The sequence below is a fragment of the Oryza brachyantha genome, chromosome 6 (assembly GCF_000231095.2).
Source record: "Oryza brachyantha chromosome 6, ObraRS2, whole genome shotgun sequence".
NCBI lineage: Eukaryota > Viridiplantae > Streptophyta > Magnoliopsida > Poales > Poaceae > Oryza > Oryza brachyantha.
The window spans coordinates 11973422-11992646 of record NC_023168.2 but is presented as its reverse complement, the minus strand read 5'-3'; the positions used below and the strand labels follow the sequence as shown (position 1 = coordinate 11992646).

Here is a 19225-nt window from a genome sequence, read left to right as displayed (position 1 = left end):
ATTCCACAGTGCCTAAAATTAAGTCAGCCGGCCCGGCACATAGTCGGTTTGGGTTCGAATCGGTTGACAAGAGCACAATACGAGGCACTATGCTAAATGCGTGCCCCGGGAATTTTCCATGATAGAACCGTAGTTTGATACATTATATATATATATATATAATTGCTAAATTACAAATATTTCTCTTGACTCAATGGTTAATGTCACTTCAAATTCTCTTAGTAGCATATTTTTTTGGCAAAAATAGGAATAATAATGCTCTAATGGAGATTAGATCTCTGGTCTTCTTGTAAATAGAAGAGGGGGATGATGATCACTAAGACAAGAGAGTGTTTATGATTAAAATATATATAGATCAAAACGTGGTCAATTGCAAAAAGTTCCCGGAGGTGGCGTAGCAATTTTACATTTACCCCCTTGCCATCATTACAGAGGGCAGAAAGGGGCTAAATGTAAAAAGGTCTGACGGCCGTTACCGGCCGTCTCTCCTAGCCGGATGGCTGTTTGCCACGTCAGCATTCCGTCCTCCTATAGGACGGCAGGAGGTTACTTCTGTGAATTTTTAAATATAAAATTAAATTTGTAAAATATTTAATAAATAAAATTCAAAAAAGTCCTTCTTTTTTATCAGCTAAGATTGGAGAAATAGTTTATACTGTATAATCTTTAGAGAGACGCCACTTGTTTTCGCGTATCATTCAAATCATTATACTCAATCTCTCTCAAAGTAATTTTATTTTTTATACGATCTTTGACTCTTTGTTTTATTCGTATTTTTTTAATATTTTTATTGTTATTAGATGATGATATATGAATAATACTTTACACGTGCCTAATTCTTTCAAGTTTTTTAAAATTTTTAAATAATATAGATGGTCAAATGCTGGGCACAAAAACCAAAAAATGAAGTTTTTCTAGAACGGGGTGATAAAAGTTAAAAAATTGATATGATAAATTAATAATATAAATAAATCACTCCACAACGTGCATATATAAAATCGATAAAAAACAAATTAAACTCAGGTTTTAAATTTTTTATTATTAATCTATGTTATTATTTTTTATAACTTTGTAAATAAAAGGATACCATTCCCCGCAAAAAATAAAAGGATACCCTAAATGGCTGATGAGAATAGTCTCCCCTAGAGCTAGCCGGCCTCAACCTATATATATCTCGTCTGAGCCGGAGAACTCATGTGCAGGAATGCACGTTTAGCCTCGAAACGGTCGTCTAAACGGCAAGAGTGGAACTGATCGAGGCCTTCTTGTTTAGTTCTCAAAAAAATTTTCCAAGAACATTATGTCGAAATTTTGGATATTTAAATAGAGCATTAAATATAGATGAATCAAAAAACTAATTGCACAATTATAGAAGAAATCTTTAGACGAATTTTTTAAGCCTAATTAAAACATGATTAGCCATAAGTGCTACAGTAACCAATATGTGCTAATGATGGATTAATTAGGCTCAACAAATTCGTCTCGCGGTTTCCAGCCGGAATTTGAAATTTATTTTTTCATTTGTGTCTAAAAACCCCTTCTAATATTTAATTAAACATTCAATGTGATATTTTTACTAAAATAGTTTTGGTAACTAAACACACCACCTGAGCATTACGTCGGTCGTAACCTCCCTCGCCTGCTGCACGCGCCAAGCTGTGTCAGGCGAAGAAATTGCCGCTGCACTCCAGCCGCGCGAACGTCCACCATCACCGCGCCACGCGGAGAGCCCTGCAAGGGCCAGCGTCCCAGCCTCCATCCCTGGCTTCGTCGTAGCTCGCTCTCATCTGTTATCTGAAAATTTTTGGTCACGATAAATGTTCGATCCAATAAAGAGATTTTAGACATGAATAAAAAAATAAATTTTACGGCTAGTCTAGAAATTACGAGACGAATCTTTTGAGCTTAATTAATCTGTCATTAGCATATACTGGTTACTGTAGCACTTATGGCTAATCATAGACTAATTAGGCTCAAAAGATTCGTCTCAATATTTCTTTTGTAAATATGTAATTAGTTTTTTTATCTATATTTAATATTTTATTTAGGTGTCAAAAAATTAGATGTGATGTTTTTTTAAAAAAATAGCCGCCACGCGCGTCGAGCGAAATACCCACTTCGATTCCTTCTCCGTCGCGGGAAACTTCCTTCCACGCAGGCTGCTGAAAACTCCAGGAATGGTACTCAGCGCATCAACCAAATATGCCACGTGGCTTTTCACCGATAAGTGCATCCCAACAGCTTATCTATCCTATCTTTATCTAAAAATAAAAGATAAAGACTTCAAATTGAGTTTCAACAGAATGGCTATCCTATCATCTATTTTTTTCTAAAAACATCATATCGAATTTTTGGACATCTAAATAAAGCATTAAATATAGATGAATCAAAACTAATTGCACAGTTACGAAAGAAATCTTAAGACGAATCTTTTGAGCCTAATTAGAACGTGATTAGCCGTAAGTGCTACAGTAACCAACATGTGCTAATGACAGATTAATTAGGCTCAAAAGATTCGTCTCGCGGTTTCTAGGCTAACCGTGAAATTCGTTTTTTCATTCGTGTCCGAAAACCCCTTCCGACATCCGGTCAAATATTTGACGTGACATTTCTCCCAAAAAATTTCTCAATCTACATACCACACCACCTAGCTAAAAACTTGCTCAAACAATTTTCCCAGTCAACTATGCAAAAATTGATAATAGCCACTTCTCGTTCTCGCTCCCTAGAAATCAGGGCACCGCGTAGGCTGCTCCCAGTCGCGTGTGGAGGAGGGAACGACTTCTATTCATGTTTGGAATATAATATTTTCTTTTTTTTACTGTGAGTGCCACAATTCACAACTTAAAAAAATACTATTAGAGACAACACGAGAATCTTAGGACAGATTTTTATGACAACTACTCCTATCACCGTAGAAACTCGCTTCCAATAACATTGAGTGTATATATATCGAAATTTAGAGGTATGTATATCCTCTGTAACTATACAAATAAAGTTCGATCAGTTTTATAGAAAAAAAATTGTAACCAATTATGGCAACTTTGACAAAATTTTGACATGGTAAAAGGGATAGTTGTTGCAAATCACACTTTCCCACAGTTTTCTATCCCACAGTTGTCGCAAGATTTTTTGCTAGCAAATTAGGTCCCACGTATTAGTGATTTCAAAAAACAGAAAGTCTAGAGAACGGAATACCGTTCTCAACGGAATCATTAAATAAATTGATCATGTGTGCTCCGCTTCTCTGCTTTACTGCTTGCGTTTTAAACGGTTGCCCTTTGCTACTTAGTATCCCGCTGCTGTAGCGACGTCTTGTACTGTAGCAGTTCTCGTTCAAAAAATGTGGCAAGATTTGGTTAGGTTTACCATGAGATTGTTAAGAGTTTAATAATCTCAATCAGATAAGTGGTAATTTTTGTTGGTACATGAGAGTAAAATGCGGCGGGCAAACAGCCCTAATTTTTTGCCCAATGGTGCTGACAGCTGAGAAGAAATTTCGGCAGCTAGGACTTGATTAATAATTTATTCCGCCAGAAAATGCGAGGTATATATGTTTATCTAGCCGTTAATCAATATTCCGTAGTATCAAACACCCGGCACTTCTCTTGTACAAACTAAAGATTGTGTTCTAACTTTTGAGCAGCATCGGAATAGCAACCACAAACATTTTTGTCACGTTCATCCTACACAGTTGAACGAGAAATTTAACTATTTGTTTTGTCACTTATTAAATGTCCCTATTAGGTTTTTCTTAATAATTTACCAGAAAGAGGTTATTTCTTAATTATTTGCTACTTTTGTCTGCGTAGCGAGCCACCGTAGCACGTCCGCATGAAAAGCGACGTGAACCCTGCCCATGAGCCCCTCCCCTCTCCTTTCTTCACCTCCGGCCGCCGTATCTCCACCTCGGCGTACTGCGCCACCGCCGCCCCGGCGACGAGCGCGAGCAGCAGCAGCAGTGCCGCCGCGGCGACGCGCCTCACGATCCACATCCTGAGATCCGCTGCGACGTGCTTGGCAGCTGGGACGACGCCGTGCGCGCGTTGCGGTCGTGCGACGGCGTCGGCGTGCTCCCGCTCGCCGAGGAGCTCCTCGTCGTGCTGCGCTGCATCGACGCTCTGGCGAGCAAGGCCTGCGCGGCCGTCTCGGCCGGCAAGGCCGACATCAATTTTCTTTTCTAAAGTAAAGAGAAGATGGAAACGAGGATTCAATAATGTTCATACTTTTCCAAGACCGACATCAATTTTCTTTTAGCACCTGCACGAGGCCGACGAGCACGCTCCTGCAGTTGGCGACGAGCACTTGCACGAGGCCGACGAGCACCTGCGCGAGGCTGACGAGCGGGAGCACGCCGCCACCACCGCACAACCACAGCGCGCGCACGACGTCATCCCAGCTACAGAGCACATCGCGGCGAATCTCGGGATGTGGATCGTGAGGCGCGTCGCCGTGGCGGCACTGCTGCTGCTGCTCGTGCTTGTCGCCGGGGCGGCGGCGGCGCAGGACGCGGAGGTGGAGGAGATACGGCGGCCAGAGGTGGAGAAGAAGGAGAGAGGAGAGGTTGACGGGTAAGGTCCATGGCACTTTCCACGAGGACACCCATGGTAGTTCGCCACGTAGGCAAAAGTGACAAATAGCTAAAGAAATAATCTCTCCAGTAGCAAATTATTAAGCACAAACCTAAGAGGAGTATTTAGACAAATGACAAATCTAAAAGTGGCAAATAGTTAAATTTCCCCACATGGAACCATTAGATGCGAAGAACCTTCAACTTCTTTGACTTACTGGGCATTTAGATAACGAGATAAGCATGGCAAATAGTTAATTATTCTGATAAAATGGTGACAAATAGTTAATTATTTCGATAAAATGGGCCGAGAGAATAGATGACCAGGATTAAGAGGGTTTGGCAAGGCTTAGAAATTTCAAATCCTTGTCCTGAGGAGGCAGAGCTGAACTAATCACAAAGTGATGAGAAAAAAACTAAATGGAGTAGGGTTTGAGACAGTTTTTTGATTGATCATCAAACATTAAGTACGGAGGATTATTTATTTTTTATAGTTATTTAATAGTATAAACGATAAAAGTTAACTATTATAAAATTAAAAATATACTATATAAATGTGAGATGATGAACTTTAATATATTAACATTTTGCCAAAAATGTTCCTATTTAGTAGTTCGAGAAATGTGCGTATAAAAGTTAATAAATAATTTAGTCTAAAAGAACACAAAGCACAACTGAAAACATGGAGCAACTTTAATTCTACTCCACGACTCTGCTCCAATCTCACCTTGCAGTAAACTTTTTGTAGTGAAGTTTACTAGACTATGTAAACATTCTTCCCACGTAGACTAAAATTTTGCGGAGAGGATTGTCACACCCGGGGTTTTATCCTAGCCTTAATTCGTAAAAAAATTCGTAAATAATAATTGGCTTAATTAACTCAGGAAAAATCCCTTTAAAAGAAATTAATTTAATTAAATCAAGGTTCGCAAATCGATTAACTGGATTTAAACTCAAATTGAAGAAGTATAAAATTTGGCCAAACAAATTAATTTAAAATTCGACAAGAGTGAGGCTTTCCTTTTTTCCCTCATTTTTCTTTCTTTTTCCTTTCCTTCCCAAATTGGGCCGAAGTCCAATTATCCTCCTCTCTCTTTTTCTTTTTCCTTTTATCTTTTTCCCCTCTTCCTTCCCGGGCCGGCCCAGCCGAACCGGCCCATCTCTCCGCCCCTCCAGGCCGGCCCAACCGAGCCGGCCTTTTCCCGCGCGTGTGCCCCTACCTGGGCCGCCAGCCGCCTCGGCCCAGCTCGCCCGCTCGCCCACGCACCAAGTCTGCCGCCACCTCCCTCCTCCCTCGCGCCACAGACAGGTGGGGCCCGCCTGTCAGCGACCGCACCCCGCAACGGCGGCCGCGCCCGAGTCCACCTCCGCCCCGACTTCGCCGCGCCGCCGCATCGTGGCCGAACCCGCCGCCGCCTTTGTCGCGCCGTGGCCGGTGCGGACTCCGCAACCGTCGCCCCGCCCTAACCGGCGCCGCCACCCTATAAGGCCCCCACCTCTCCGCCCCACCGCCACTTTTTGCCTCACCCGTGCGCCGCCGCTTCATCGCCACCGCTGACTGATCTCGCCGCTGGCTGTCGGACGTCACCGCCTATCCGCGTCGCCACCGCCGCCTCGACCTCGCCGACATTCCGCCGGCTTCTGTCGCCGCCGGTGGACGTCCGAGCACCCTCGCCGCCTCCTCGCCCTTTTCGCCGTCGCGCCCGACTTCGTCGTCCGCGCGTCGCCGTCCGCGCTCGGGTCGTCGCCGTCGCTGTTCCGTTCGCCATCACCCGTTCCTCCTCGCCGACTAACCGCCGTCCTCGCTTTGCCAGTGAGCATCACCCCTCCCTTCTCCTCCCCTCTTTTCTCTCGAGTGTCGTCGCCGACCCCATGCGCCGCCGCCACGCGCTCGCGTCGCCGGTTGCCATCGACGTGCCCGCGCCGGCACGTCCGCCTTCGCCACGCCGTCACCGCCTTCTCCCCGAGCCGACCGGCGTTCCCCGCCGCGTCGTCGCCGTCGTCCCGACCGTCGCCGGGTGCTGTCCCCTTCGTCGCCGCCGCCGAGTCGCGTTGTCGCCGCCCTCGCCGTTCCCCTTGTGGTCGGCCGAGCCGCCCTACTCCTCCTCCTCCTTTGTTGCGAGTCGCTGACGAGCGGGTTCCACTCGTCAGCCGACCGTCCCTCCCATCCTCTCTCCCCTCTCCCTCTGGCCGGTGGGCCCAGCCCGCCAGCCACTGCCAGCCCTCTCCCTCTCTCCTCCTGTGGGGCCTAGCTGTCAGCCCCCTTTCCTTCTCTCACCCACCGACAGGTGGTCCCCACCCGTCAGCGCCTCCTCTCTCCTCGCTGATGTCAGTAGCCCTATTAATTGCGCAATAATTGATTTAGGACTTTTCTGTTTAGTTAAAAACCCAGAAAACTTCTAAAATCCATATCTAATTCATCTAGTCTCCGTTTAGGTCCATTCAAATTTCATTAAATTCATAAAATTGTCAAGAATCCATTAAAAATACTTTCTTTTACTGTTTTAGTAGAGTTTGTGCCTATTTTATTTATTTTTGTGCTTTGTCGTTTAGATTCGGACCCCGCCAAAGAGTCGGTTTACTTCGAGATCATCGCCGAAGTTCCCCAGGGGCCAGAGAAAGGCAAGTGACACTCATCTTTGATCATATTGAACCTATTATTGCAAATTCCCTGCTTTATTTAATCAAATATGCATTGTTTTAATTAAAGTATTTGCTATATTTATTTTTGGGTAATCCTTATTATTATGCCGTTGTTTATCTAACTTTATTCATGCTAGACCAGGGGTAACTTGATTAGAGTTAGGCCTAGGTTAATGCTTAGCCGTGCTTAGATCAAGTAGCTCTGGGATCGTTTAATAATCATGATTAGCTCTGAATAGCTGTAATAATGATTCATTGCCCGGTTCGGGTTAATGCCAACTAAAATATTGCTAATGGTGGGTCGTGGGTGCTTGGTTTTGAGAGTTGCACCCATGATAATTAAGGACCGGTTCGCAGAAAACCCTGAAATTTATTTCCGTACTAACCACAAGCGAGAATGGGCAACGGTGAGATTTGGAGTGTAGTTGCTTACTATTCGACGTACCCAGGCAAGGGTGAGCGTGATGGAGTATGGATGGAAGTCGTGGTGTAACGATGGCCTATGCTGCTTCCGGATTCACCTGGGCACAAGAGGAAGCTGAAGTGTGGTGCGATTGAATAGGGAGGGTTATGCGACGGGTCCTATCATAGTTCCTTTTCCGGTATGCCATGGTGGTATGTCGCAAGTGTAGTGGGACTATGTCTTGTGGGTACAGTAGCACACCTCTGATCAGAGTAAATCTATTCAAATAGCCGTGCCCACGGTTAAGGGCGAGCTGCCAGCTTCACTGTGATTAGTTGAACCTTTAATGACTAGGTAAACTGGCTTTCCCTTGAGACTATTGCAACGTGGTGTAACGTTGAGTAGTGGTGGGGCCTGTCGCAATGTGATGTAACGTTGGACAGTGTTGTGGTATTTTACAACTGTTATTTACTTATCCTTTTATTTATAATTACCTTTATTCAATTTAATCTCTGTTATTTATTCAAATGCTGCTTTATTGCAATTAACCCTATCCTGTCCTTGATGATCCTTATGCATCATTTACTGCCCTCTTTTCCATGCTACTTGTTGAGTACGGTGGTTTGTACTCAGCCTTGCCCAATTCCCCCTCCCCTCCAGAGTGAGAAGTGGAGTCCGATGGAGGAGACGCTCAGGAGTGAGCTGGTCTACCGTCGTCGAAGCTTTGCCTGTGGACTGGAGTCGTACCCGCCGCTGTATTTTCGTTAGAATAAGTGTTATTTTCAGTTGTTTCTAAGAACGATGGTTATGTAATCAACATTGTCTTTTTGTGTATCCTAGCTGGTCCTGGACAGGGATTTTAATACATAATTAAGTTCAGAAATTCGTGTGAGAAATTTCTGGGCATGACAAGGATCCTCCGTGATGTAGATCTAGATTAGCAAATTATAGATACCGAGGCCCACAGTAACATCCAATCTCCTTCGTACCTCACTGCGCCATAGACCAGCCAGGATCCGGTGAAAATTCACCATGCCACCTTTGGACGTAGTACCTCTTTGTTGTTGTTGGATGATATAATATGAATAACACTTTATGTGTAACTATTTTTTTATATAAAATTTTTAAATAAGACGGACGGTCACGCCATCACGGTGCGGGAATGTGACGAGTGGTCTCACCACATCACGTTCACCGCTGGTCACCTGTGGAGAGAGAGAAACGGTGGGGTGAGTAGCCTTACTAGGCTGCTCGTGTCTTCTGCGGGACGCAATGCCCTCGGCAGGTGATGGCGCTTGGACACGGGTAGGCTATACGATACAGGGGCCATGCCTTTGCCGCCTTATACCCTAGCATGGGCCTACCATCGTCCATGACCGGAGAAAGGAGAAAGCGGCGACGATGACTTAGAAGGGAGATTTACCACGTCGTCACCCACCTCGATCCCACCGGACATGGGTGGGGAAGCCTCGGACCACCCAGATCTGCACGGCGCCGCTTGCGCTCCATGCCGCCGAAGCTTCCTTGAGCGTCGTGCCACTCGGGCCTCATGCCGGTCGTGCTTTCTCTGAGCTCTAGGCTGCCGGAGTCGCACTACGCCACCTGAGCTGCATGTCACCGTCACATGATCTACGCCGCTCGATGGGTGTTGTCGTCACCCGATTTTGAGGAGTATCGGAGGAGAGGAGAGGCGCCATAGGTGAAGAGGGATGAGTTGGTCAATTGGTCAAGGAGGTTATATTTTATAGAATTTTGTGATTTTGAGGGGTTTTTTTGTAACATTTTGGATTTCTATGTAATTTGAAAGGCTGAGAGGATTAAAATACAGAATAGGAAGGGCTGATTTGCAAACTAAAGCCACTTCTTGAGAGCTCTTGCATTGTGGAGGACAATCATTTAAACCTGCGGTCTCATTCCACGTGGAAAACTGAGGCCACTTGATGGGGGACTTTTAAGGTTAGTCTCAATATATAGTTTTATGATATAGTTACCAAGACGGTAAACTAGGTAACCAAGCCAGATGAGTTTTATGGTGATGAAACTTCTCTCTCATTTTATGAAACTCTCATTTAATGCCCCTGCCAAATGATACTCTATTTAATATGTATAACACCCTATAAAGCATGCATTAAGACTAACCTAATGTAATGTGATTTCCCTTAAATATGGACGGAGGTAGTAGCTGACAAAGTTACACAAATTGCTTTCACTTCTAGGACAGAATTTTGGACTTAAATATGTGGAGGGTAGAATACTTAATTCAGCTGAGAAGATCCAAGAACTGAATGTTACTTCCTCCTATATAAAACAAGTTTATCTTGAGTTCAAAATTGAGCTAAAAGATAGACTTATTTTTAGGAGGGAGTAGAAGTTCCAATTTACGCACAATCTATGTAATTTAAAAAGTTGAGAGGATTAAAATGTAAAATACGAAGGACTAATTTGCAAACTGAAGCCACTTCTTGAGAGCTCTCGCACTGTGGAGGACTTGATAGGGAGACATGTAATGTGAATATGTGATTGCCCTTAAATATGGGCGAAGGCAGTAGCTGACAAAGTTACACAAATTGCTCACTTCCAGGACAGAACCTTGGCCTTACATATGTCGAGGGTAGAATACTTAATTCATCTGAGAATATCCAAGAACTGAATGTTACTTCCTCCTCTCTAAAACAAGTTTATCTTTTGAATTGAAAATTGAACTAAGATAAGACTTATTTTTAGACGGAGGGAGTAGAAGTTTGCTTGAGGACATGTACCTGCAATTGACAACAAACAACTGTGATGTTTCGTAAGTTCTGTCTTCTACTTTTCTCCTGTACATATTATACATGTTTTGATAGAAGATTTATCTTAGAGACCTCCCCAATTGTTTAACAGAAATGAAACACTACGAGCAGTGGAGCTATCAGACCACCAAGAATTGAAAAGGTTTAGTTTCTAACAGGAAGAAACCTGATGACCACATATTTGGGGCCATATAATTTTCTTCTGAACCTAAAAGCTTATCATACACATACTACTCTGCCTTATGCAGTGGGATTTAGAAACATAAATGCACGATTAACTACAATATTTTGTGGATCCATCCTGATTCATGGGAAGACAAATGCAAAGGCAAAGAACCACGCTGAGGAAGAACTTCAAGTTAGAACCTGGCTGGAATGTGCCATGGCAACATTGTCCTCCTCCATGTTCTTGAGAAATTCACCGAACGCGACGCACGATGAGCCCCCTTCCTTCCACGCCGCCGCGGCGCTCTCCTTCGCCGCCATGACCTTCTCCAGGACTCCCTGCCGCTCCTCCGGCTCCATGATCCGTCTCACGGTGGCATCGATGATGTCGGCGCGGACAAGCACCCCGGGTTTGTACCCTCTGACCTCGATGCCAACCTTCATCTCCTCCACGATGAACACCTTGTTCATCCACTGCTCTGCGTCAAGCGGCCAGCACACCATCGGCACGCCGGCTGCGACGGCTTCCAGCGTCGAGTTCCATCCGCAGTGCGTGCTGAACGCGCCCGTCGACGCGTGCTGCAGCACTGCCACCTGCGGCGCCCAGGACGCGGTCACCACGAACACCCTGTCCGCGGTGCGGGCCAAGAATCCGTCGGGAAGAAGAGCCAGCGCCGCGTCCGGCTCAGTGGCGCTGGCGCCGGCGGGAGCGCGCAGCACCCACAAGAATCTCTGCCCGGACCTCTCGATTGCCGTGGCCATCTCCCTGACCTGCTCCGGAGAGAGCGCGCCGCGGCTCCCGAAGCAGAGGAACACGACGCTGCGCTCCGGCTGCGCGTCCAGCCACGCGAGGCACTGGTGCCTCTCCTCCTCCGCGTCGCCGTTGGCAATCAGTGGCCCGACGCAGTAGACCGGAGGCGTGGCGCGGTTGGGCAGGCAGCGGCCGCTTCTCAGCGCAGCCACGCCGGTGCTCTCCAGCGCCTCGAAGGTGTTCACCAGAATGCCGCGCGCGTCCGCCATTCGGTCGAACGCGTCCAGCATTGCGGCGCTTATGTCCGTCCCCCGGTCGAGCACCTCATCGGGAAAGTGCGACGCCGGCAGCGGGCGCAGGCCGGGAAACGACACGGGCTTGTCGCCGAGCTCCCTCAAGCTCCCGCCGCTGCCGGAGCAAAGATGTGGCAAACGGAGGAAAACGGCGAGGTTGGCGGCTCCGGTGCAGAACAGGAGGTACCCCGGGACACCGACCTCGGCGGCGACGTCGATGGCGTAGACGGAGAACATGTCGGCGACGAGCGCCTGAGCGGCATGGGGGCCACGCAGCAGGTCCCGGAGGGCGGCGGACGCGAGGGCTCGGAGGACGGCGAGCATACGGACGAGCGGGTGAGCGTCGGGGGACAGGAGGTGGTGTGCAGGAGGAGGAGGTAGGAAGTGGACGGAGAGGGAGGGGAGGCGGGACGCGTACTCGCGGAGGGTGGCGGAGAAGGCGGGGGCGGTGATGGCCGGGTCAGGGACGGCGACTGTGACGGCGAGGCCGTGGCGGATGCAGACCGCGGCGAGCTCCAGCATGGGGGTGAGATGGCCCACGCCAAGGCTGGGGAACAAGACCACTCTTCTGGCAGCCGCCATTGGACTGGGCTGGAGGATCTCTCTGCTCACCCGATCACTTGCCTCTTCTTCTCGCCAAGGATAGAGACGATAACAATCTGACGGGTCTTCAGTCCTTTTCACCCTTTTTTTTATAGTATTTTTTTATCTTTCGTGTGGACTAGTGTGGCGTGCTATTCTTTCCGCTTCTAGTCCTATTTATAATCATCATTGTTAATTATAGTACACATATAGCTGTATCAGTACAACCAACCGTTTTAATACTAGCATGATTAAAATACCCTTTACATGATATAGCACGGTTAATAACCACTTATATTTGAACAGATAATATATGTATGTAAACTTTTTAATTCAGGATAAACTAGTAGCAATGTAACCATGTAACCCTCGTATTTGAGAGGCTAAATATGTTAAAAAAAACTACATTACTAAATTCAAGATATCATAATCTATACCATTTTCACATGATTATTCCATGTTTTTCTAGACCAATGTTGTATTTTTAAGGTAACTTTGCTAATATTTATCTTTTATTTTTCTATAATTATAATAAAAATAAGACTATAATATCAAGGAAATTTTGTTACAAAAGACTTAAAGTTTGTTCAATTTCCTATTATAGTCAAAAAGTGATTTGACCGAAGGACAACTCAAAAACTTGTAATTTGTGTTGGACAACGTAAATACCATTTTATTATTTTTAGCTTAAATGGAGATGTTCAATGGTGGGTGTACTTTCCGTTGCTGATGTGATCATTCTGGACGTGGTCCACAGGAGAAGTTCGGCTGACGGCGCTGGCGCAAGTCGGAGTGACGAAGGTGGACATTCACCGGCGATTGTTTGGCTGTTTTGAAAAACCAAACGACATTTTTATAAATAAAAAATAATTTATGAATAAAAATTTTATCATTATATTCTTAACGATCCAAAAGTCAAAGCTAAAATTAAACTTCGATGAAAAACCCTAAAATACACTAAATTTAAGTTTAAAAGTTTAAATTTTGTTATAAGTATAACCATAAGCGAAAAGATGAAGGTGTCAGCTAACGGCGCTGGTGCAAGCTGTAGTCATGGCAGCACCACTTGTAGTGGAGGGCAACATAGGTTCTACTAATATAAGATGTGCTAACGATTGCTGGCTAGACGCCAATGTAGTTCTAAGCACTGGGGTCACATGGTCCTTGTTAGCGGTGCCACCTCAAGCTGCTATTAAGGGAATACACAATGCTTCTACAACATGATGAATGACCTCAACTCGTCACGTAGGAGCCATGCATTTTGTGGAGGAGAGAGTATGGGGAGAATGGTTTAGGCAAGGTGGACATATCCTACTGACCGATACGTTTGAAAAATTTTTTAGATACCTATTTACCCTCTCTTAGGCTGTCTCCCTGGAATTTTAAGAATTATATTGGTTCCTTATTAACCAAATTTAAGGTGAGTTTGAGCCAAGCAAGAGGACAATAATATAAACGGGAAAGTAACATGTGACGTTGAGTTTAATGGTTTGCAAACATTGATCCAAAGGGAATATAGTTCACCATATTATGTTTATTGTTTTGCTCATTAACTTCAACTAGTAATTCTGACACTAGTAATGAAACATAAAGGTGTTAGTAATTTCTTTAGCATGATTTCTACCTTATTAAATGTTGTGGGTGGATCATCAAAAGAGAGATATGGTTAGAGATATTAATCATGATGAAGTGACTAAGGCATTAGGACCTGTGCTACTTCAAATTCGGATAGGGTTAAATGAATAGCAGAGTATTCAAAGGACCGGAGATACTCGTTGGAGTTCTTGTTACAAAACAGTAAGAATTTTAGTTGACATGTTTCTAACAATTGTTAAAGTGTTAGAATATGTGTCAAATGATGAAAGGGATGGGTCACGTAGAGATCAAGCATATGGTCCGGGAGTGTTTATTTCTATCATTTGACTTCGTATTTTATTTGAATCTCGTGTTGACAACATTGATAATCCCAAACACATTGTCATTAGCATTGCAAAGGACGAATCAAGATATTGTGAATGCTATAAGATGTGTGAAATCCACTAGGTCTCTATTGAGTAGGCATAGAACATATGCGTGGGAAAAATTGTTATCCAATGTGTATGACTTGTGTGACAAGCATGATACCATCAAGCTGTAAATGGAAGAAGCAAACATTGATCCTCAAAGGTCAAGGAAGAAAACTAGAATAACAAATATGTAACATTAACGTGTGGATTGCTTTAATGCTATTATTGATTGGTTACTTCAAGAGATTGACAACCGTTTCAATGAGACAACCTCTGAACTATTAGTTTGTTCTGGTGTATTCAGTCCTAGAGATTCATTTCAGGATTTTAATGTGGATAGTTTGGTGAAACTAGCAAAAATATATCCTATTGATTTTACTCCTTCGCAAATAAGAGAAATTAGCCATCATCTTTCACTTTACATTGCTGATGTGAGACAAGATGATAGGTTCTCCAATTTACGGACTATTGGTGAGCTTTCACAAAAAAAAAAAGAAAAATGGTTGAGACGAGGAAATATCTTCTGTGGAATACATGTACTAGGGGTATCTGTAGACTATACATGTAGGTATGGTAGGGGGTTACCGGATAGAAAAGCAATTATATCTGTACCGGGTTGGTATAGGTATGGTAGGAGGTTACCGAATAGAAAAACAATTATATCTGTACCGGGTTGGTTAGGGTAGGGGTTGCATGCCGTCTACACCGGGCCTAATCGTATCTATAGGATAGATTCTAGTCTTATTAGATTAGAACTCTATCATATCTGTAAGCTCTATCCCCCACTATATAAGGGGGACAAGGGCACCCCTCATGGGGGCAGGAGATATTCAGATCGACTATCTTCTAGTTGATCTGTCCATAATCGAATACAATCGTCAAGTAGGAGTAGGATATTATCTTGCATACCGAGAGCCTGAACCTGTTAACCCTATGTCTTCATCCTAACCATTGATCTTTGCGTCTCGCTAGCCACCCCATATATTACTGCCGATCCAAATCATCGACATCTTCCTTACTCTTTGGTTTAACTGGCTTTTGAAGCTACTCTTGGTGCCTTTTGTTGCTACTATTATAGTTGAGAGGTGTTTTTCAGTTATAAAGATTGTGAAAACATACTTGTCCAATCGCATTGGTGATGAATACTTGAGTCCCAGATTGATTTGCTATGTGGAGAAAGAAGAAATGAAAAAAAAACAACTATTGCAGTGATACTTGATCGGTTTTTGAATATGACCACCCACGAATACAATGAACAATAGGTAAATATTTTTATTTACGTTAAATCATTGAATGACTTATTTTTTGTTGGGAATTCAACTATGTTTCTATCTCTTTTACATGTTTAATTTGTAATGTTTTGCAAAAGGAGATTTGTAGAAATGTCATCTATGTTTGACACATTATCATTTATCAATACTATAAATATTATTAGTTGGTTTCTCTATTCTGGTACACAATTTCTAACTTTATACACATTCATTTAGTAAATTTTGGTATAAAATTATATATGCACTATACACAAAAAAAAAGTTAGGCAACCCCTTGGTTTGCTCTAGCTCCACCACTGTGTTCAGCTCAACCATTTTGTCATCGATGGTCCCAATTATTGGCAATTTCCCTCACAATAATCCATGACATTCAGGCTCCTTACTGGCTATATAAGTCCTATTACATCGTCTCCATGTTTCTTTTACGGTTTTGCCTATTCGAGCTCCCACGCACCATATCCTCCCCTCTACTTCACCCTTAGTCTATTGTGCCTAGGCTTGGCAATATCCCCATAGGGGGTGGGGACCGACCCCAATGGGCCGGGGTCAGGGGCAAAATTTCTCCCACGAGGCTTCAAGGTTGGGCCCCTGAATTTTTTGGGGCCAGGGACAGGGGAGGAACTTCACCTACGAGAAACACACGGCCCCCCGGGATTTGTGAATAATATAAAAAGATAGAAAATCATGGGCCACTGCCCATTGCCCATTTAAATAGTAAAGCCTAGCTTCTCTTGACTATCTATCTCTGATGGAGTCGTTCTCTCAGACTCCTGTGTGGCCATGTGGGCGTGCAACCACACCGCCTCCAACTCTTAGCCGCTGCCACCACCACTCCATACGGTTGTGGCCCGTGGCTAGAGTCGATGCCGGTGCCTACTCACGCGGCTGCCACCTGGGCGCCCGTCATAGCCCGCCCCACGTGTGTGCGCCATTAGGCCATCCAAGACTCCAATTCTCCAATGTAAATCCATTGTGATTTTTGATATTGTTTCGGGACCTTCCGGGCCCCATTTAGGGCTAGGGATCCACCGCTGATGGGAACACGGATTGCATTCAACCGAGGTTCATGTTCAGGGCCCGGTGATGTATTTTGGGGCTGGGGTCAAGGCCGTTCTAGCCATACCCGACCCCCCCTTCCCGATTGGTGAAGATAACTTTTGATTTGGTGGAAAGTTGACACATGTGATCCAACTTCCGATCAAAACGATCCAAACCGTGCAACCGTAGCTCAATGTCTCCTCTAGTTACCAACTGAGCCAAAACCCGATTGACTTCGCTGAGAAGGCTAATCCTTGCATGCAAATAGAAGAACATAAGCAAGAAGATGAAAGACAACAGCTGAATTGTAGATGAATGATTAATGAAGAACTCGAAGATGAGGTTTCACAAACCGATCTATTAGCAAAACTGCGATGACAGATTAATCTAAGCAAAACCCAAAAACCTAACATGGGGTATAACAACTAATTATAGTGTTTAGGACGTGATTCCTCCTGGACGTGCCCCCTAATAGGCTCTAAGATGTTACACGACCCAACTACCCAAACTATGGTAGCACAGAACCTTGGCATATTGTGAACACTCATTTATTTCGACGATTCCCATTGACTCCGACATGATTTTAGTGTCAAATCAAAGCCATCGGATAGATTATAAACTTTTATTTCCATGCATATGTGGATCATCCGGAGTCCATATACACCCTGGGCATCCGTTTTAGTGCATGCTTGTCCTGGATGCCGAGGCAGACTGGAACTCAGGTTGGACTAGGAGTCTTGTTTTGTTTGGATGTCCCTGAAGGTCTTATCTAACTCAAGAACTCTCTCCATGTACTTTTTTTTTTATCTTTTGTGATATTCGTAAGCATGATAACATCGTTAGGTTGCAATCTATTTTTAAAACTATAAAAAGAACTACTTAGAAACGAAATCACCTATAAATACAATTGATGGACACGAGCTTTAGTGATTGATCCTTGGATAGTAACTTGAGGAGTGTTGTTATTATTCAAAGTAGTGATGTCCTGATCACTGTTGCCAACCTTGTTATTATCCAAAATTTATTTAACTTTTATACACATATTCTTAGCAATCTAAATACAAAGCTAGAAAATAAACTTTGGTGGAAAAACCTCAAAATCAACTTCAAATTTATGGTTGGAAATTCAAATTTTGGCTTATAAGTATAAGCATAAATAAAAAGATGATGTGATACAACTTTTGAAGGTGTAAGTTACCATGACGGAATCATGGTCAAATTAGCGGGTTACACCATTTTGGACGGTATACGTAAGGTTGCTTCAATTAATGGCAACTTGAGCATAGATTGTAATAGGTATGGATTCACATAGCGTGATTTAAAGTACATAATGAATGTTTATATCCTTCTAATTAAATTATGGCGCCTGCATATTTTCTATAAGCAGTTTTTTATTTCATGTTTGTACTATAGAATGTATATCTCTTATTTACTTTTGTCTGTGTAACTTATATACATTTCATATAGAAATTTTGCCTTAAAAATTGTTCCATTGTTCATATGAAATTTCCGTGCAGCAACATCTACAACAATAAATAAATTTTATTAAATCCATAGTTGATGTGTGGTGTTAGAAACAGGGTTACGGATCTCGCGGTTACCGCGGGGTCCGCGGGGGCACGGCTTCGGTAAGCTACGGTAACCGAGTTTAAATTTGAGGAGAATTTAAAATTTTTAAGGAAATTTAATGAAAAAAATATATGTCATATAGGTTGATATATAATGTAGTTTTGTCAAAGAAATTCATGAAAAAGTGTATTTTCGGCGTAATTAAAAATCATAAATGAGAATTTCAGGGAACAAAATTAAAAATAGTCTATTGCAAATAATATTTTATAGGAAGATGGTTAAGAATATTTTGTTGTTGAGTCATTATTAATTTGTAATAGACACTAGGGTAAATAATGTTGAAATACAAATATACGACGATGGATATATGAAAAATATGTATAGAGAAAAAATATATGAGCATGTTAGTAATAATGGGTAGTAGGTATAGTTGTCACGTAGCAATCAAATGAAGTTGTTATTTTTTATTGGTGTGGTGTATGTTTATGTTGCAATATCAAAGAATTTAGAAAATGTCATATGAAAATTTTCATGTTTTCCCTAAAACATATTATATTTTCCTATTTTTCCAATGTCACAACTCACAAATATAGTCACAAAATATTTTTCTATTTTTCATGTATTTTTTAAGATTTTTTAATATTTTTTTCGCATTTGACAGCACACCCACGGTCTTCTCGCGGTAACTGCGGTTTTGGCCGCAAAAATCGCGCGGGAAACCACGGTTACCGCGGTTTTCATGCGTTGTTTTAGCACCGCGCGGTTTTGAATTCAAATTTTTTGTTTTCAAATTTGTTGCGATTTTTGCGGTTACCTTGCGGGATCCGCGGGAGCGCGGCACCGCGGTTTTCGCGGGAAGAACGGTAAGGGGAACCCTGGTTAGAAATATTGCTATTTGTTCTGTAAAATTGGTTATTTCTCTTAAAATAAATTCCAACAAAACAAAAACACCTTGTATTCTAAAACTGAAATGGGGTATTTAGGTAATAGATACTATTATTGTGGAAGGTAAATTCTTTCACAACCATACTGCAACAGCACCCATAGCAAGTGCTCCTTTCTTTTTACTAGACACTAGATACTATTCATATACAAACTTTTACTATTCATTTTTTTCTAAATGTTGTATATATATTTCAAAAGAC

General features: G+C 43.2%; 1 protein-coding gene across 1 annotated transcript; it reads right to left on the bottom strand.

Moving 5' to 3' along the window:
• Positions 1-9998: 9998 nt before the first annotated feature.
• LOC102712452 (anthocyanidin 5,3-O-glucosyltransferase-like) lies at positions 9999-12261 on the bottom strand. The gene is made up of 2 exons (XM_006655998.3): positions 10772-12261; positions 9999-10375 (listed from the first exon to the last, which is right to left on the bottom strand). Exons 1-2 carry the CDS (start codon positions 12194-12196, stop codon positions 10337-10339), a joined length of 1464 nt encoding a protein of 487 aa, XP_006656061.1. The 5' UTR covers positions 12197-12261; the 3' UTR covers positions 9999-10336.
• Between the last annotated feature and the right edge of the window lie 6964 nt (positions 12262-19225).